This window comes from Ascaphus truei, chromosome 2, assembly GCF_040206685.1.
Source record: "Ascaphus truei isolate aAscTru1 chromosome 2, aAscTru1.hap1, whole genome shotgun sequence".
Lineage (NCBI taxonomy): Eukaryota > Metazoa > Chordata > Amphibia > Anura > Ascaphidae > Ascaphus > Ascaphus truei.
This window is the reverse complement of record NC_134484.1, coordinates 485,254,132-485,274,890: the sequence shown is the minus strand read 5'-3', so window position 1 is coordinate 485,274,890 and position 20,759 is coordinate 485,254,132. Positions and strand designations below refer to the sequence as shown.

At 49.7% G+C, this 20,759-nt stretch overlaps 1 protein-coding gene across 1 annotated transcript in view; it reads left to right on the top strand.

Moving 5' to 3' along the window:
* Positions 1-1,882: 1,882 nt before the first annotated feature.
* The window catches only part of LOC142488315 (uncharacterized), a 36,805-nt gene continuing 17,928 nt past the window's right edge, over positions 1,883-20,759 (top strand). Inside the window, 9 exon segments of the mRNA XM_075588682.1 lie at positions 1,883-2,800; positions 3,823-3,892; positions 10,926-11,210; positions 11,391-11,469; positions 13,353-13,697; positions 15,172-15,292; positions 17,343-17,516; positions 19,400-19,767; positions 19,860-20,316. Coding sequence (XP_075444797.1) covers positions 1,964-2,800; positions 3,823-3,892; positions 10,926-11,210; positions 11,391-11,469; positions 13,353-13,697; positions 15,172-15,292; positions 17,343-17,516; positions 19,400-19,767; positions 19,860-20,316 — 2,736 coding nt within the window. The 5' untranslated portion in view covers positions 1,883-1,963.

The following is a 20,759-nucleotide window of genomic DNA, read 5'->3' as shown; positions in this document are numbered from 1 at the left end:
ACAGTTATACTGCCTTCTTTCCGTGGTTACATTTTCCCCGGACTGTTTTATTTTCATGGGACTTTTTTACCTGGGATACAGGTAGGCAGTGTTTCTGGCGGGGAGTGCCTATAAAGTGACACTCTTTAGACTCAGGAAACCACTCTGTGATAAAGCGCCCATGGCAAGAAATGCGTTAGAGGTTTCTCTTTTAACTTAGGCTGTGTCTCAATAACCCTTTTATTTTTTCTACTTTTGCCTCCAGTTCTTCTTTTCTGCTGTGCTCCTTTTTTTTTTTTGTTTTGAATGTGGGAGAAGAAGGAAAGAGAGGAGTCAAATATTACACCAAGGCCACGTGCTTGGGAAATTATATGAATAGTATTTTTGACTGACAAAATATTACACAAAATGGAGCAGTTTAGTTTGTGGGTCTTATGGCAGAAGATTACATGGGCAGTGTAGTCACTGCATCACTTAGATTGTAAACTCTCCAGGGCAGGGATTTTCGTTCCTATTGTCTAATTTCGTTTGTTGCACTTATTGTATTATAATTCCCTGTACTGTATTGTTTCTGCTGTAAAGCGCTGAGTACACTGTGGGCCTTATATAAATAAAGACATACATACATGGGCATCTACAGTATCTTTACACTATAGGTTGCTGTCTGGTTTAGTTGATATTATTAACGCACTAATATGATAGACCACGAGTTCCATAACTTTACTTCTCATGGACATTTTCTATGTTAATTATTTGGAGGATGTACATGTATCCTTAAATAATGAATACAGTAATAAATACAAGTTATATATGTATCAATGATTTCACAGTTAGAGCTGCTACAAATATATTTCAGGCCTCCGGGAACCACCACAGTCATTAGGGGTCACTGGATGTCCATGTGCCAAAATGTGCCACAATTTTAAAACCCTGGGTGAAGAGAATATTTTGTTAATTAAGTATTGGTGAAATAAATTCTTCAGTGTTTTGGATTTGTAATTTGCGTTCAGTAATTTGATTTACAGATTGAAAACATTTGTTCTGTCTTTTTTTGTTTACTTCTGTTAGAGAACGGCCTGAATGAGGAACAGAACTTGAGCCCTGATGCATCCAGAAGCTGTCTGACTACTCGCCCAGAAGTGCCAAAAAACAATGATTCCTGCCACATTTTGGACACATACAAGGAACCAGTGCCACATGATGGTGAATTTACGGAGCTTGTACAGCACACAGCAGAGCCGGACTCTAAATATGGGTCCAGCAAAAGGTATGCGAGAGATTTACGAAGCAGCCGTGGTGCTCAGCCTTTTCTCTGTTGTCAGTGTGGCAAAAGCTTCTCACTGGACAGGGACCTGCTCGCACACCTTTGTGACCCCGCTTGGGAGCAACCCTTTATATGTACAGATGGTGGGAGCAGTTTCTCACTGAAGGGGAAACTTCTTTCACACCAGATGATTCAGACATCAGTGACTCCTTTTTCTTGTACAGTGTGTGGGAAACAGTTAAGTACTAAGTGGACCCTCCGCAATCATCAGAGGGTTCATACAGGGGAGAAACCATTCACATGTACAGAGTGTGGTAAAAGCTTTTCTATAAAGACAGATCTCCTCATCCATGAGTGGATTCATACAGGGGAGAAACCATTCACATGTACAGAATGTGGGAAACAATTCAGTACTAAGAAAAGCCTCCTCAGTCACCAGATGACTCATACAGGAGAAAAACCATTCACATGTACAGAATGTGGGAAACAATTCAGTACTAAGAAAAGCCTCCTCAGTCACCAGATGACTCATACAGGAGAAAAACCATTCACATGTACAGAGTGTGGGAAACAATTCACAATTAAGAACTGTCTCCTCAGACACCAGAGGATTCATACAGGAGAGAAACCATTCACATGTGCAGTGTGTAGTAAAAGCTTTTCTCAAAAGAGAGATCTCCGCAATCATGAGCAGATTCATACAGGGGAGAAACCATTCACATGTACAGTACAGAGTGTGGGAAACAATTCACAATTAAGAGCTGTCTCCTCAGACACCAGAGGATTCATACAGGAGAGAAACCATTCACATGTGCAGAGTGTGGGAAACAATTCAATACTAAGACCCACTTCCTTGATCACCAGATGACTCATACAGGGGAGAAACCATTCACATGTACAGTGTGTAGTAAAAGCTTTTCTTTAAAGGCGGGGCTCCTCATCCATGAGCGGATTCATACAGGGGAGAAACCATTCACATGTACAGAGTGTGGGAAACAATTCACAATTAAGAGCCGTCTCCTCAGACACCAGAGGATTCATACAGGAGAGAAACCATTCACATGTGCAGAGTGTGGGAAACAATTCAATACTAAGACCCACTTCCTTCGTCACCAGATGACTCATACAGGGGAGAAACCATTCACATGTACAGTGTGTAGTAAAAGCTTTTCTTTAAAGGCGGGGCTCCTCATCCATGAGCGGATTCATACAGGGGAGAAACCATTCACATGTACAGAGTGTGGGAAACAATTCACAATTAAGAGCCGTCTCCTCAGACACCAGAGGATTCATACAGGAGAGAAACCATTCACATGTGCAGTGTGTAGTAAAAGCTTTTCTCAGAAGAGAGATCTCCGCAATCATGAGCGGATTCATACAGGGGAGAAACCATTCACATGTACAGAGTGTGGGAAACAATTCACAGTTAGGAGCAGTCTCCTCATACACCAGAGGACTCATACAGGAGAAAAACCATTCACATGTACAGAGTGTGGGAAACAATTCAGTATTAAGAGAAAACTCCTCAGACACGAGAGGATTCATACAGGAGAGAAATGATTCACATCTACAGAGTGTGGGAAACCATTCTGTATTAACCCTTTCCAGTCTAATGTCGGAATATATCCACCAAAATATTTTGCCACTTGCGGTCCAATGTCGGATCAGGAGGAGGAGGGAGGAAGGTGTGGAGCGAGGCGCCGGCTGCAGCACAAGTCCCCTGCATTGCACTTCTCTCAGCAGCCACACTGATTCCTCCCACCGCCCCCCCCCCCAGCCCTGCACCTATCCGCCCCACAGCCCCGCACCAATCCCCACAGGCAGACAAAGCAGCTGACAGCGGAGGTAGGGGGGGGCTGTGCGTGTGTGCGTGTGCTGTGAGTCTCCTGCATTCCCCTTCAGCAGCCGCACTGATCCCTCCTCCCCCGCCCCCCCCCAGTCCTGCACCGATCACCCCCCCAGCCCTGCACCGATCCACCCCACCCCCCCAGCCCCATACCAATTCCCACAGGCAGACAAAGCAGCTGACATCGGGGGGGGGGGGGGCTGTGTGTGTGCTGTGAGTCCCCTGCATTCCTTTTCTCCCAGCACTGACATCAGAGGTGGGGGGGAGGGGCTGGCTGTGTGTGCTGTGAGTCCCCTTCTCCCAGCAGCCGCACTGATTCCTCTCCTCCCTCCCCCCCCGAATCCTGCACCGAACCGCACAGGCAGACAAAGCAGCTGACATCTGGGGTAGGGTGTAGGGGGGCAGTGTGTGTGGTGTGTGTGTGCTGTGAGTCCCCTGCATTCCCCTTCTCCGAGCAGCTGCACTGATCCCTCCCCTCCTCCACCCCCCAGCCCTGCACCCAGCTCCAGCAGACAAAAGCAGCTGATATCGGAGGTATGCAGAAAGATTGCGCGCGCGCGCAAAGATAAGATCTTTAGAGCATTAAGAGCGTGCGAGCAGTAAGAGTGCACTGTGAGAGCGCGCGCGCAGTGAGTGTGTGCGTGCGCGCAGTAAAAAAAAAGCTGTATGTGTTTTTTTCTGGAAAATAAATTAGACTTGCTGGCGCGCTTAGTGAAAATTAATTGGACCGCAGAGGGTTAAGAACAACCTCCTCTTACACCAGAGGATACTTACAGGGGAGAAACCATTCACATGTACAGAGTGTGGGCAAAGCTTTTCTCAAATAAGCCACCTCCTCACCCACCACAGAATTCATACACGGGAGAAACCATTTCCATGTACATAGTGGGGGGAAAGCTTTTCACAGAGGATCAGCCTCATTACACACATGAGGATTCATGCATGAGATAAAATATGTGATTGTTCAAAGTAGGGTTGGGCAATATACCAGTAGCATAGTAATACTGCAGTAATAAAAATGGACGGTAACGCAATACTTGCCATTACTTCTTACCATGGCATTCCTATCAGCAGCTGCAGAGTGGGTGTGGGTCTGGCAGAGAGGCGTGGGGATGGGGACTGAGTGTGGGTCTGGTAGAGACAGTGGCGTGGGAGCGGGTCTGGGAACTCCTTGACTTTCACATGCTGCAGCTATAAGGAATCCTCCTGCTGGTAATCTCACCCCTCCATATTAATAACTTCCCCTCTGCCATGTCTCTTACCCCTTCCACCATGACTCAACCCCTTTCTCTCCTCCCCCGTATTTCTCTCGGCTCTCACCCGTGCCTCTTTACCACATCCTTTCCCATGCCCATTAACCCTCGCCTCCCCATGCCCTATTAATGTGTACAGGAGAAGGGGGGGTCGAGGGGGTAATTATAAACTTTCTTACCGTGCACCCCAAAACTGGAACAACCTCTTGTGTTAAAATGTTACAACAAAAAAATGTAGTTATCAAATGAGTTTATTCAGTGTACACAGGAGAAAGCTTCTATAGAAAAGCTCTCTAACAGTTAATATGGTGTGACATATATTTATACCCTAAAAACTAAAACATACGCCCCTTTATGAAGTCGCTTGTGCGTCATAAAAATAACGTAATTGTATAATAAAGAAACAAAATGAATATATGTAAATCAGCAAAAAGGATTACATCAGCTTCAGTAACCTTTCCTCCACATTATTATTGATACTTTGTTTCAGAGTTACAATGTGAGAAACTGTGCTTATCTCAGACTCTAGCTAATTCTACCAAGGTTTCTCATTATTGCCTGGACTTTTCTCTACCACCCCACACTCCCACATACTCCTTCCTCATCACCTCATCATTTGCAGCTGACAAAGGATACAAACAATCTACTGAGAGCCCAACAACCACTCTGCTTTCTCACGTTCACACAGACAAGTTTCACAGAAATCAGCACATAACACATGGAAGACAAATACAGACTGAATGACATACAAAACTTATAGCAAACAAGACAAAAATGGCCGACAAGGATAGTCTGCCAAAATGGCTGCTGAGATTTCAGTGCTGTTTACGTTAGACCCCCTTAATGTCAAATTTCTCAACATTCTCAGTCGCATCCACCACCAGTTTAAGTTCTTTCGAAACTAAGGCTGTCTCACATTTTAATCTGGTCTGTAACTGTTACATACGCCTATAATATATATTATCTTTAACTGTGCATGCAATGTCTTGAATATAATGTATACCCTGTTCACTTATGTAACCATGTATTATTTGTCATCTTAACTCTATGCCCAGGACATATGTGAAAACGAGAGGTAACTCTCAATGTATTACTTCCTGGTAAAACATTTTTATAAATAAATAAAAATAACATGGTGAAGAAAGGGGCTTTAGTGTAGCTGTAGTTAAGGTTACATTTTTATGGAAACATTTGTTATTCTGAAAATATACTAAAATGTATTTGCTTTTTTACATTTAATTAAGAATGAAATGCATTTGTATAAGAAATGTGTCACAATAAATGACCTTGAACATTTTGAGGATTTTTGCTTTTTTGCTTTCTATTGGGTGTTAATATATTGCTGAATATGGGTGAAAAGTATTTTTGTTATTGTATAACCTTAGTTCAGGGTGTTGGAAACAATTCAGTACAAAGTGTGACCTCCTGTCACACCCAAGTATTTACATGGGAGAAACCATTTGCTTGTTCAGTTTGGGAAACAATTCAGTGTTAAGGGTCATCTCTTCAGAAACCAACAAATTCATGCAGGGAGGGGGTTGGCCCGGTAATAAAGGGGTTACACCCCAGTTGGCCATGCCCCACCACCGTGTGAGAGGCGAGGGGTTAAATGTAACAGTGATTACATGTGTTTTTATTACCCTGCCTCAATGCAAAATGTGTTCTCTTTTCTGGTTGTATGTATTGTCCTAATTATCTTTGTTTGTACCCCTACAGCGTATGCACCAAACACATACACTGGGATCAGGTGAGGAGGGAAAGGGTTAATGGTGGTTGTGTATTTATGACCCTTTGTTCCTATTCCCGCCTTTTCACCCTCCATTTGCAACCGGTTCCATAGGTCGCCATTGAAGCTCCATAGGAATCTATGGAGATTTCACCGTTTTGGGCCCAATACCTGAGAAGACCAGCAGCTGGCGCCCGAGAGGAGGAGCGGAACTTCTCTATTGAAATGAATGGCGTAATGCAGCCCTGCACAACACGCGGCCCGCCTGCACTCACTGTGCGGCCCGCGGCGGCTTTCTGCTCTTCCCCTCCCGAGTCTGCTCTCCCGCCCCCCCGTGAGCCCGCTGTCACCCTCCCACGCAAGCCTGCTCTCCCCCACCCCGCGAGCCCTCTCTCCCCCTCGCAGGGTAGCAGCGCGCTCTAGTATTGAGGCACTTCCAGCCTGCTGCTTGCTCTAGCAAGTGCACTCCTGCGTGCGTGCACTCCTGCCTCCTCCACCGCAAGGTAAGGAAGGGAAGGGGGGGAGGGGCGAGATGATGTGATTTGAAGTGAAGGGGGGTGATTGGAGGTGCAGGGGAGGTTCCTTGGAGGGTGATTGGAGGTGCAAGGGGGGAGAGTGATGTGAGGTGCAAGGGGGGAGAGTGATGTGAGGTGCAGGGGGGAGAAGGAAGTGAGGTGCAGGGGGTGTGTGGTGTGCAGGGGGGTATCGTGTGTTTGATGTGGAGGGGGAGTATTATGTGTGTGGGGGAGGGGGAGAGATGGGGGTATGAGGGAGAGATGGGGAGTATCGCAAAGGTTGATAGTGAGGGGTTCTGGGGGAGATATGATGATGATGGTGATGATTTTACCCGTGCGGCCCAAATTTTTTTTACTTGGAGCAGTTTGGCCTTTCTCGCTTTACAAGTTGTGCAGGCCTGCCGTAATGTCTTTCAATGGGGATTCCTCGATTCCGCTCTCCAAGGACGAGTTGGCTGCCAGCGAAACTGCAAACTCCGAAAGCGGATACAATTTCAATGAAAGAGCATTTGATCACTAAAGTGTCGTGGGAACTTGGTCACGGCCAAGTTCAAACCTATTAAAATTGTAACTCCGGTCCTAGGGCATGTAGTGGTCTAATTCTTTTTGCTGCTAGCTCAGGGGAAACCCCTTACTCGACCCCAACAGGGTCCGATGGTCAATGGCCACGGGAAAGCGTCGCACCCACGATGAGGGCCACGCGATTGACCACAATGGCGGAGGAAAGCCGCGAGGCGGTGAAAACAAAGTGAAAAACTGCATAAACTAGGAACCCATATCTCCGGTTCGGTAAGAACTAGAGGGCTGGGACTTGGCCACCCTGCAGTCACCGCTCTGGCATGATTGCATGGCAATTCCCGACCCTCTCCGATCAACCAAACGGATTATGGTGAATTGTTTAAATTGTGTTTCTGCCATGGACTCCAATGGCGGAGAAATGCAACCTGTGCAACATGCGTTTTTTTTTTTAACTTTCATTTTATTGGGTTTTAAGTATATAGCATACATTCATATAATAAGTACCGTAAAAAAAACAATTATGGACATACAACATCTAAACAGACATGGGAAGGGAATGACAATAAGGTGAGGAATTGGGGGGGGAGGGGTTTGGGGGAGGTGTCACCGAGGCTCTCCTAACGTGCAGATGATCTGAGATCGCTCCTTGCTTTAACTCCGTAGCCCTGGGTAAGGAGGGTGCTGCCCACTTCAGCGTCCCCGTGGGGGGGGGGGGGGTCCACTATCGTCCCCTAGTTCTTCCGTCTCCGACCCTCACCGCCCATCAGAGTGTTAAGGTCCCTTCAATCGAGGGTATCTACTGCTCAGATGTGGGCATCCGAATTATGTATCTTAGGCCTGGGTGCACCCCGGATCCCAATAATGACACAGAGTCACGTATTAGTTTCCTCAGACAAGTAGTCAAGACAAGACTGCCGAGTTTTTGGATTACAATCTATTTATATCAAAGTAGGCTAACACTAGCCAATCACGATGGGGGCGGGGGTCTTGTCGGCTGATGCAAGTTTCACAGAAATGCCGTGTGTCCTTGCTTTCTGAAGTTATGTTTCGTTTTCTCTGTAATCAGTCGGCTTTAGGTCACTTTGCTACTTCCTTATTGCGTGGGCGAGAGTCTGTGCCAGCGGAATTCCACAGTCACCTCGGATAGAAAACAGTATTAGTAAAAAAGCACAGCAAACAGATAAATATGGAGACGAGTGGTTTCTATAAAGCATAGAGATATGATCTCCATATTTTATCCTTCACAAGAGGAGAACTCACCTGATCCTGTCAGAGCCAGACAGTGGCATTGCTCGCCCCCTGGATATCCGTCTGTGCCACCCAGGGCAGCCAGACCTTTTGGAAATTTGGGCCAGTGTCGTTAACCAAACTCGTCAACTTTTCCATCTGGCAAACAAACCAAATCCTGTTCCAAATTTTTCCTATTGATGGAATTGCACTCTGATTCCACAATGCTGCGGTCTCGCACCTCATAGCTGCTGCAAAATGTGCAATTAATTTGCTCCCCGATCTTGACACTTCTTTTGTAGGTTTGCTTAACAGAAACAGCCATGGGTCTAGCTGAATTGGGAGGCCCAAGATCCTCTGCAACCAATCTCTAATTTGACTCAAAACGGGTATGATTTGTGGGAAGGACCCCGCTCTGCCTGGGATAAATTTAGCCAATATAACTGGGGTGAGATACCACCTCATCATTACTTTATATGAGTTCTCCTTTAAAGTCGTGCAGATCGAGCTACTGGCAGCTGCCTTAAAGATTTCCGTCCAGTCCTCGTCTTCTAGTGGCCCTGTCAGATCTGTCTCCCACTGAGTCATGAATCTGGGTCTACGTGTACCGTCCCTGTTGGCTCCGACCACATCTCTGTACAAAGCAGAAATCAGTCCCGTGTGTTTGTGCCCCGCACACAGAGCTTTTCAAAATTAGTTAGCGGTGGGTGAGTTTAGCAAGGAGGCCAGCGGCTCCTTTAAATCCGTTAATCAAGATTTTGGGTTCCATATTAAGTCTCTGAGCTCCAGCGGGGCGCACAACTCCCTCTCCAGCGACACTCACCTTCTCGGCTCTGGGTCCCCATGCCATTGTGTAATTTGGCATACTTGCGCCACTTTATAATAAGACAACAAGCACGGCACCGCCAAGCCCCCAGCTTCTCTAGGTCTTTGCATGATTTTTGCTTTTACCCGTGGTCTTTTGTTTATCCAGGCTGGCTCGCTCACCAGGGTGTTGCTCCCCTCATATGTCTACAAGTCCCCCTCTCCTCAACCCTTCCAGCAGAGCTAAAGCTCCCGCCCGTCTGTCTCTGTTGCATTGGGGATCTGTCTATCCGAGGGTCCATAACCTTGTTGAAATCCCCCGCTAAAATTAGATTACCCTCTGCCCAACGCTGGAACGTTAGGAAAAACAAGTTGAAGAACTGGGGATCATTCTCGCAGGGAGCGTATCCACATGCTAAAGTCACTGCACTGCTGCAACAGCCCCACTAGAATAAGGTTTCTAACCCTGTGTCTCGCTTCACCTTTTCTGCCTGAAAAGGGACTTTGTTATTAAGTAAGATAGCAACCCCTTTCTTCTTTTCTTTGGCTGAGGCGAGGTAGGATGGCAACCCCTTTCTTCTTTTCTTTGGCTGAGGCGAGGTAGAACTACCTATAGTTTTTGTCTACAAAACCCGGGCTATTACTTGAGTGAAAGTGTGTCTCTTGGAGGAAGAGGATATCCGCACTTCTCCACTTGAACTCCGCGAAGGCAACTTTACGCTTCTGCGGGCATTTAAACCCTTTAACATTTTGGGAAATGCACCTCAATGCCATGTGTCTGTGTGTAGTGGGCCTCTGTGTGAGCTATATAGACATCTCCTACCCGGACTTTGTGGCCATACGTGTTACCAGGACCATCTGTGCCGTCTCCATGTTGCCTCTGCGCCTCCTCTGTGGGACTCTGGAGTGTGGAACGGGATGCACATAGGCAGATGACAAGGAAAACAAACAATTTTGACACGTACACAATAAACCATTTTGGTCTCCACAGATCTAAGGTTTGATGCCCAGGTACACCGCCCCTGCCCTGGACCCTAATCTCCAGTCCAGCCCCTTGGGCCCTCTTGTTGCCCACGAATTCCCGGGTCTTTGGCTGTGAGGCCGCCCTCGAGCAGCAGTGAGAGTGACTATGGGCGGGCACTGCTGGCGCACCACTTCGCGCCCAAACGACCACCGGCATGCTTCTCCTTCGCGTCATCTCTCCTTCCTCCTGGATTGTGTGCCTCGCCGCCATCTTGGTGAATATTGTCTGCTGCCATTATTCTGACCCTGTTGGATCCTCCAAGCCCCACTGTGCCCCTATCGGCCAGCAGGAGAGTGGAACTATTGCTGCAGCATCCCTTTCGTCTCCTCCATCTCTCAACATGGTTATAACTGGTTTTCAACTTTTTACATCGGCGTATGGATGCTGTCTCTTTAAGGCTTAATTGACTCTCGGGCCCCCGTCTTCTCCTTCCTCTGCACGGCCGGCGTGCTCACTTTCTCCCACTCTGCTGGCCGGGGAGGACATGCTTCTGGAACCTCTGGGTAAGTTATTTTTTCAGATAGTCCCAGCTTCTTCAGGAATGTTGTCCCCTCTGAGAGGTGTCTGAGAGCCCGAGTCCGGCCATTTCTCACCCCCACTAGTGCAAACGGAAAGGCCCATCTGTACCTTATGTCTTTAACCCTAAGCAGTTTTGTAACAGGCTAAAGGGCTCTCCATCTTGCCAGGGTTATTGGGGAGATGTCTTGGAAAATGGCCATGTTTACTCCCTCAAAAGCTACCAGTGGGGTTGCTCTGGTTATTTTGCAGATCTCCTCCTTAGTTCTATAATGTTGGAGACGGAGGATTACGACGCGTGGGGGGTTATTGGGCAGCGGCCAGGCCCACAGTGCTCGATGGCACCGGTCCATGACCAGCTCTGCCTCAGATTTGGCCGGCATTATGGAGTTCATCCATCGGCTGATCATTTCCTCCGGGTCCTGGATTTCTTCTGGGATCCCCCTTATGCGCAAATTCTTGCGCCGGTCCCGGTTCTCACTGTCCTCATGCCTTTCTTCCAGCTCGGCTACTTTTCTTCCAAGCGCTCCGATCCTGGTGCTGGTCTCCCACTGGCACTTTGTGTTTGCCTCCATTTTTTCTTCAAGTTCATTAGTGCGGGTGCCAATGCTCAGGATGTCCTTCCGTAGGTTTTCCACCTCCCCCTAAAGAAGGTCTTGAGGTCTGCAAGGAGTTGGGCTATATCTCTTTTGATTGTCCCCCATTGCTCCGATGCAGCCGCCTCCATCTCCGACACGGCGTCAGTGTCTGAAACCGCCATATTCTCCTCCTCCCGTGCCTTACTTGCCCCTGAAAAGTACGAATGGACATCCACCTTTTGTTTATTCTTTTGCCTAGTTGTCGCCATCTCTATTTGTACTGTAAGCCTTGCTGGCCTGCTGGCTATAATTTATTTGCAGCTAAGTTTGATTTTTATCTGTTTTTTTTGCTGATTTTGCCGGCGGGTAGCAGAGCATTCAGATTATGCCTCCATCTCCGCTCCCGTCGCGCATGCGCCTTGCAACATGGAGTTTTAAAGTCCATTATTGTATCTCCGGTCTGGTGGGTCTCATCGAGCTGAAAATTGGCCACCATGTAGAGTCCCTTCCGACATGAACGTCTGAAAATTTGTAGCCCGCTCGGCCCAACCGAACAGGATATTTTAATATATATGTATTATTGTGAGTTTACTGTATGTTATGCCTAGTATAAAACCCGCGAACGCTACTGGCCCATACAGTATGTTAATGGTTAGGGGGTGACAGTATGTCTACACCAAGTCCCCTGATCAAAGGCTTCCCTGCTCTGATTAAGTATTCTAGGGCGGAGAAGAGCAGGACGTGGGTACTTGTAATAAGTGCCACACTTCACACCTCTGGACAGAGTTTCCCGGCCCAGACCCCCAAAAGGTAGACTTTAAGTCGCCAGTTTATTAGAGTGGGGTGCTGAAAATGGGTCTCGGGCCAGAGTGATGTGCGCATATGCCAGCTACCTGGGGGCAGGTACCAAAGTACTTCCCACGTTAGCTGGCAAAAAGTAATTGGGCCCAGGTAATTCTCAACCAATACCTGAGACCCAATGTTAGGGTATAGGGCTTAAATCCCATATAAACAAGTGTAAATTCTATGCCCAGTGTTCTTCGTGATTACATCTGAATGATACCTGATGCCTGATGAATTGCTAATCTGAATCCTGATTACTTAATTGTCCCCTTCCACGTAAGTGTATATATTCTGTTTGTTATTTGTCCAATCCTGTGTGTTCAACTTATTTCTAATTAATAAACTTTCTTTATCATATCCTAGTCGTATTCAATTCAACCCAGTTATTTGGCGTATATTATAACCCTGTACATCTACCGTGACAGTCTTATAATAAACTGGTGGCAGCGGCGGGATTGAACTGAATCTATGTTACCGTTTACTGCGGGACTCTGTAACACAGCGGGCACTTGTGTAAAGTGCGAGTTCCTTAGGCTAATGATATTGGACACACTGTTGTACAACATATAACAGGGCATATAACACCACCTCATTGTTCTAACCTACTCGCGAGAAGCATCTGATCATGAGCGAGGGTACCGGTCCATCTTCTGTCCGGACCCTGGCACAGCTGACAGAAAGGTGTATCGAGTATGGGCTGCCCACGGAGGGCAGGGATATGGAACAGATGGAGGAGGCGATCAGAGTGCACGAAACTCGGTTGGCTGAGCCAATTACCACAGCTCCAGCAGACGCACATCAACCGCCTGGAGAGCAGGGAATGGACCCAGCTCCGGGACGGCAGGGACTTGGGGAGGGAGCGGGAGAACTCCGCGACCATGGGAGTATTGCAGCAGGAGGGGCATTGGCCGTCGCGGCGACCAGTCCATTCACCCCTGAAATGCTGGCACTAATTACTACGTGGGGATACCGGGGGACCGCAGAGGAGTGAATGACTCCTTGCTGTTCGGTCTGGCCAAACAGACACTGCTTGCTGTTCCGGATGAGCAAGGTGATGACTACGATCATCTGAAATAACTGTTGCTGGTCCAAAATGCCCTCACCCCAGAAGCTTACCGTGGCAAGTTCTAGACGGAGGAGAACCAACCGCTGGAGTCTTTTGTGACCTTTGGTGCCCGCATGGCATTGCACGGGACCCGATGGGTGGAGGAGTATGGGGCTAAGACTTATCAGGTTCTGCTGGACCTGGTGTTTCAAGAACAGCTCCTGCAACAGTGTCCTCCGGCGGTGAAAGCTTGGGTGTTCGACAAAAATCCCAGACTCACCAGGAGACAGCAAGGCTCACGGACGATTACATCACCAGCAGAGCCCTGATCAACGCCAAGGCAGAGGCCAAAGCAGCGGCGGTCCCCACAAAGGGGGTCTGCACCACTCCCCAATGGACCACAAAGCCGCCTGCGGGCAGCAGTCCACCCAAGACGGGGGAGATCCGGCACGAGCGACGCTGCTTTAACTGTAACCGCACGGGTCACATCAAGCCGGATTGCCCGGAGCCTCTACGTTCCAGCGGACCCCATCAGGGGCATTGCAGCCCAGCTGCGAGGCCAGTAGCCTGAGTATGGGTGGCCTCCACCAAGGATCCCAGTCATGGAAAAAACTCCACCGGGACGTCCCATGGAGAGCCTGTCCTGGTTTCTTCGGTGCCCACAACCAGGAGTGGAGGACATCCCGTTGCACCGACCGCGATGCAGCAGAAGGATGGCTGGAGCAGACACCTCACGACGGTCACAGTCGGTGACTGGCAAGCAGTCGGCTTGCTGGATTCAGGTGCTGCGGTAACCCTGGTACGACCTGATATGGTACGACCAGATGAATTGCTCCCGGGACCCGGGATGCAGATCACGGTGGCGGACGGAAAGCCACGATTTTTACAGATTGCCCGAATCTTTTTGGATTGGGGCAGCGACAGGGTGTGCGAGAGGTGGGGGCTTTACCCGGTTTGGATGCGTAGGTGCTCCTCAGCAACGATCTACTGCTGCGGCACAGTTTATTCGAGCATTTGCCCGTTCTGTGCCGCAGCAGTAGCCTGGCACGCGCCCGAGTGTGACGGGCGCACGCCGAAGCAGCGGAAGAGCGCCCTCCGATCGGGGCGCTCTCCCTACCGCTGCCGGGTCCGCCGGGTCCCCCGGAACCCCCTGCCGCTGTCCCGCGATCGCGGGACACCAGGGCTCCCTCGGGGAGCCCCTGGACACGCGTGCAGCGGGCGCACGCTCCCGATGACGCGTGACCGCGCGTCTATGACGCGCGGCACGCCGAGGGGCGGCCACTAGCAAGCCGGGAGATTTCCCGGCTTGCGGTACCGACCACACTTCAATAAAGTGTGTCGGTAGTGTAGGTCCGATGACCTGCACCTACGATCGGGTACCAAGACCCGCTGCTGTTGCGGCAGTCACCCTGAGCCAAGCGGTGGCTCCAGTCCCACCTTCAATTGGGACCAATGTTAGCAGAGGTGTCTCAGGAGACCGGGGAGGTAAGCCAGGTTCAGTCGCAGCTGCAGACCGACTTACTGTTTCCCCTTACCGTACCCCGTAGCCAAGACATAGACATGACTGGGTGGTGGCCAGAATTAGGGACCCAGTTCAGGGAGGCAGTGCGATCAGACCCCAGCCTGGCTGGTATGAGACTTCGGGCGTCCGAGTCTCAGGCAGGGGAGGGCGATTATCACTGCCTATGGCACCGGGGACTCCTGTATAGAGAAGCGGGGATCCCGGGGGTAGAGGAAAGATTGACCGGTAGGCGACAGCTAGTAGTGCCCCAGGGGTACAGACAGCAACTGTTACAGGTAGCCCTCTCTAATCCACTAGGGGGACATCAGGGGGTCACTAAGACGAGTGCCCGGCTATTGCAGCGTTACTGCTGGCCGGGGGCGTCCCTGGATGTGGGCACTTTTTGCCGCTCCTGTGACGCCTGCCAGCGGGTAGTTAAGGCGGGCGATCGTATGAAGGCACCCCTGAACCCACTACCGGTAATAGGGGAACCCTTCCAGAAAGTAGCCATGGACTTATGATTCTTAGTAGGTCAGGGAAGCACTACATCCTCACGGTGGTGGATTTTGCCACCCAGTACCCTGAGGTGGTAGCGCTTGGCACCATCGATGCCAGGACAGTAGCAGCGGCACTACTGAATATTTTTGCTAGGGTAGGTTTTCCTAGTGAGATCCTAACCGATCAAGGGTCGCAGTTCATGAGTGAACAGTTACAGTGTCTCTGGGATGCCTGCGGTTTACAGCACCGGCGCACTACCCCTTACCATCCCCAGACAAACGGCTTATGTGAGAGGTTTAACAGTACCCTGAAACAGATGCTTCGGACCTTTATAGAGGTGGAGGGGAAAGACTGGGAGATTCACCTGCAGCACTTGCTGTTTGCATACCGAGAGGTACCGCAAGAGTCTACCGTTTTTTCTCCCTTCGAGCTGCTATATGGCCGCAGGGTACGGGGACCTCTGGATCTATTCCAGGAGGGATGGGAGGGGGAAGCTACTGATACTGACGCTTCTGTGATCCAGTATGTAGTAGATCTCAGAGACCGGTTAGAGATGCTCATGAGGGTGGCCCAGGACCATCTCAGGGCCGCTCAGACCAAGCAAAAGCAATGGTACTGTATGACCGGAATGCCCGTAGCCAAGAATTCATCCCAGATCAGCAGGTGCTTGTTCTCAATCCCACTCAGGAGAAGAAATTGATGGCTGTATGGTCGGGACCGTATCCGGTTCTCCGATAAATGAATGAGTACAACTATGTTGTACAGGTAGAGCCAGATAGGAACAAGACCTACCACATTAATATGTTAAAGGAATACAGAGCACCTAGTATGGGAGTGGTGATGGCCATTTGTAGCCCACCGCTGGAGGATCCGGTGAGCAATGTTCTGCCTGATCTCCTAGGGGAGGCTAGGCAGGGAGGCACGGTACAGCAGTTAGAGATAGGAGGGCAGTTAAGTGTGAGGCAGAAGGTAGAGGCCAGGGAGATGCTAGAAAAGTATAGGGCTCTCTTTACTGACATGCCAGGGAAAACACACCTCACAGATCACCCAGTGCTCACAGGGGACCTGCGACCTCTTCATAAGCATGCTTATAGAGTGTCAGTAGAGGTCAAGATGAGTATAGAGAGGGAAATAGAGGAGATGCTGACCCTAGGGGTAATTGCACCGTCCTAGAGTCCTTGGGCTAGTCCGGTAGTCCTGGTTCCTAAGAACGACAAAACCACCTGGTTCTGTGTGGACTACCGCTTGCTCAATGCTGGGACGGTCTCAGATGCCTATCCCATGCCCCGCATGGATGAGTTATTAGATGAACTCGCGGGGGCAAGGTATCAGACCACCATGGATTTGAGCAAAGGGTATTGGCAAATCCCACTGACCCTGGAGGCTAGGGAGAAGTCAGCATTCATCACTCTGAGTGGCCTCTATGAATTCCTAGTGATGCCATTCGGGATGAAGAATGCCCCGGCTACCTTCCAACGCCTGGTCAACCGCCTACTGGAAGGGATGCAGAGTTATGCAAGGGCTTATCTAGATGACATTGCTGTCTTCAGAAAATTCCTGGGAATCCCATTTAGGACATGTAGCTGCGGTGCTAGACAGGATTAGGGAAGCCGGGCTTACCTTAAAACCCACAAAGTGTATGGTAGGGATGGCTGAGGTCCTGTACCTGGGGCAGAGGGTGGGTGGAGGGTATCTCAAACCAGAGCCAGCCAAGGTAGAGGCAATAGTCCAATGGCCTGTTCCCAGAACTAAGAAACAGGTCATGGCATTTCTGGGCACCGCAGGGTACTATAGGAAGTTTGTCCCACAGTACAGTGCCATGGCCAAACCCCTGACTGACCTGACCAGAAAGCGACAGACTGTGCTTATTACCTGGTCTTCTGCCTGTGAAACTGCTTTCCAGGCTTAAAGACTGCCCTTGCCGGCGCTCTCATTTTGGCCGCCCCGGACTACTCCAAACATTTCTTGGTACAGACTGATGCTTCAGACTTTGGCATTTGGGCTGTGCTTAACCAGGTGGGGAGGATGGCCGAGAGCACCCCGTGGTGTACCTCAGCCATAAGCTGCTCCCCAGAGAGGTGGCATATGCCAGCATTGAAAAGGAGTGCTTGGCAATTGTGTGGGCACTAAGGAAGTTACAACCTTATGTGTATGGGCGCTCTTTCACGGTCATTACTGACCACAACCCCATGAGTTTGCTGCAGAGGGCATCAGGGGAGAATGCCAAGCTGTTACGTTGGAGCTTGGCACTGCAAGAGTTTGATTTCACTATCCAGCACAAGAAGGATAGAGAACACAGCAACGCAGATGGACTATCACGTCAAGAGAACCCCTCTGAACTTGAGTTCTCCAACGGTGCCACCGATGACCCGCTTCCCGTGAGGGGCAGCGGGCCGCAGGGCACCCATAGAGAAGGGGAGGTGTAGCGATGAAGGGGGGGAGGTTGGCCTGGTAATAAAGGGGTTACGCCCTAGCTGGCCATACCCCACCACCGTGTGAGAGGCGAGGGGTTAAATGTAACAGTGATTACATGTGTTTTTATTACCCTGCCTTAGTGCAAAATGTGTTCTCTTTTCTAGTTGTTTGTATTGTTCCAATTATCTGTGTTTGTGCCCCTACAGTGTATGCACCAAACACAGACACTGGGATCAGGTCGGGAGGGAAAGGGTTAATGGTTTTTGTGTCTTTATGACCCTTTGTTCCCCTTCCCGTCTTTTCACCCTCCATTTGCAACTGGGTCCATAGGTAGCCATTGAAGCTCCATAGGAATGTATGGAGATTTCACCGTTTTGGGCCCCATACCTGAGAAGACCAGCAGGTGGCGCCCGAGAGGAGGAGCGGAGCTTCTCCATTGAAATGAATGGCGTAATGTCTTTCAATGGGGATTCCTCGATTCCGCTCTCCAAGGACGAGTTGGCTGCCAGCCAAACCGCAACCTCCGAAAGCGGATACAATTTCAATGAAAGAGCCTTTGATCACTAAAGTGTCGTGGGAACTTGGTCACGGCCAAGTTCAAACCTATTAAAATTGTAACTCCGATCCTAGGGCAGGTAGCGGTCTAATTCTTTTTTGGGGGTGGGGGAGTACCCGTTACACTTGTGTATGTACTTATTATATGTGTGGGTCCTGTGTAGGCAACCTTCTACATCCCTAGAACCCTACACAGGTGGAGGCGCTGTGTGACAGAGCGAAGTCAACTCCTATCAGTTACGCCTGGGAGACATATGTCTGAGTGCTTCATCCAGCACTCATAAGGGTTAACTCAGGTGGCAGTTAGGTAGTCAGGATGTAAGCTGACACCTGAGAGCCAGCAAGGTAGAAAAGGATCTTGTTACTAGCAGTAGCTGGCTCTCTCAGACCAGAGCACATGGATATATGTGCTGCTAGCCAGACGGATACAGCACACTACTTACTGCAACCAAAGTAAGATTTGTTTCATTTGTTTTCATGACTGCTTAAAAGACTCTTATGGTTTGGTTATGGTTTAGCCAGCCAGCCTGCTAGATAGGCCTGCTGTGTTAGTCAGTTTTTCTCCCAACGTGGAGCAGGATTTATTTGTTTAAAGGGACAGTGTACCCGCATGTTATGTTGCTGTGGAGAAATAAAGCCACTGAACGTTTTCATTTATCCTGAAACTACACGTGTGGACTATTCCCTGACCTTGGCTACAGGCCGTCCTGCCACACGCTGAAACCGAGAACGTTCCAGAGGATTAATCCCAGGCTCTCACTGGCGGAGGCTCAGACCTCCTGTGAGCCTGACAGGTATAATGCACCACACCTGGTAACACAAAGGTTTCCACCCACACACTGTATCTGTGATTGGGATAGAGGGAATACCTGTTACATTTGGAGGCGCTGCTGAGATTCAGACCTGGGGTGCGCTATTCAAAACAGTATCATAAAAGACCAGCAACATGGTAATTCCCTCACGTCAAGAGGTCCATGCGTGGGCCACCACCATCCTGGAACCACCTAGTTACGTCGTAGCCGTAGGGAACGTTCCAGCGTTAGTGGCGGAAACTGACATCCGGGACTCACTGAGGAAGCTCTTAGGAGCAGACAAAGTATGGTACCGTGGCAGGGTGTTCCACTCTACTTATTATTGGAGTGCCCTACTATTCACTGTGGGGCGGGACATATGCCAGGTAACGGCCCCGAACACTCTAGTAGCCCCCGAGTGCCCGCCAGAAGGCTACCCCCTTATATACTCAGAATTACCAGTAATACGGGAAATGTTTTCAGCAAGGGCCCCTCCTCAGGCTCAAGATGACCCGTCTACCAGTACTTGGACACCAACTGCACCAGTGTCAAGTACCCCAAACCGGGTCGACCGTCCCCCACCCAAAGTTTCCTTTACTCCAAGCGCTCTCACGGGAGCCACTAGTTGGGCTGACAGTCCGCCCTCTTCACCAGCCCCCACACCCCGTGAGGTGAACTCCCGGCCTATCAGAGAGAGGGTAACTAATGAAGACTCCGTAATGGGGGTGACTCTACCCCAATTCGTAGAAGCCATCACCATGGCCTCCCAGTCCCAAAGCTACTGGAAACTCAAAGCCTTCTCAGGAGTACTTCCAACACCACAGGGGGAGGAAGGGATAGACCTTTGGATGGAGAATGCATTAAAAGCGTAGAGGAATGGTCATGCACTGACACCGTAAAAAGGCAGCGTATCATGGAGTGTCTCAGGCCTCCCGCTTCTACCATTGTAACCATCCACAGGGACCAACATCCAGAGTTGACAGCGTTGGAGATGGTGGAATTCCTGCTGGAAGCGTACGGACTGGCAGAAGATGAAGGAGCGGTCTGGACGAATTACTACAATCTCTATCAGAAGGAGGGAGAGGACTTGTCGGCCTTTATACACCGCCTGCAACTGGTCTTGGGAATCCTATTCAATCGTAAGCTGATTCCTGCCTCTGAGATGGATGAGGCGCTTCGGAAGCAGTACCTGCGGGGATCAAGCCCCACTCACCCCATAGCCAATATGCTCCGCAGCAAAATAATGAACGGAAGTCCCCCTACGTTCACCGAGTTGCTGCGCCAGGTGAAAATTCAGGAGGCACATGCCTTGTTACACTCCAAGAGCCACTCCAAGAGCAAAATCCAAGAGCCCCTCCATCCCAAAGGGAAAGGGCTCTATGGAGAAGAAAGAAGAGTCGGTCACTCCGTCCAAAGGGTACAAGTCAAAACCCCCCGACAGACCACCTTCCCCGTCTAAGGTTCATCCAGAACGCCGCGAGGTTGTGTGCTATAACTGTGGTAAGAAGGGCCACTTCGCCAGCAACTGTCCGGAGATGGAGGATCCCCCAGAGGAAAACCCTCCCGCTAGAGGGAAACCAGCCCGATCAATGGTCTGACGCGTACAAATGGCAGAGTCTGACCCCGAACCCTCTCCTTCTGGAACCGAAGATGCCCCTTCTGACTCCGGCCCCAGTGATGACGCCTCACCCAGGGGAGCTTACAGTCAAGTAGGCCCCGCGGCCATCGTGCCTGTTGTACTGGAAGAGATCTATGCATCGGCCCTACTGGACACGGGATCACAAGTGACCGTTATATACCAATAATGAATCCAATCATAGTAAAACACATTTAACTGATTTAACTTTAAAAAGGAACGTC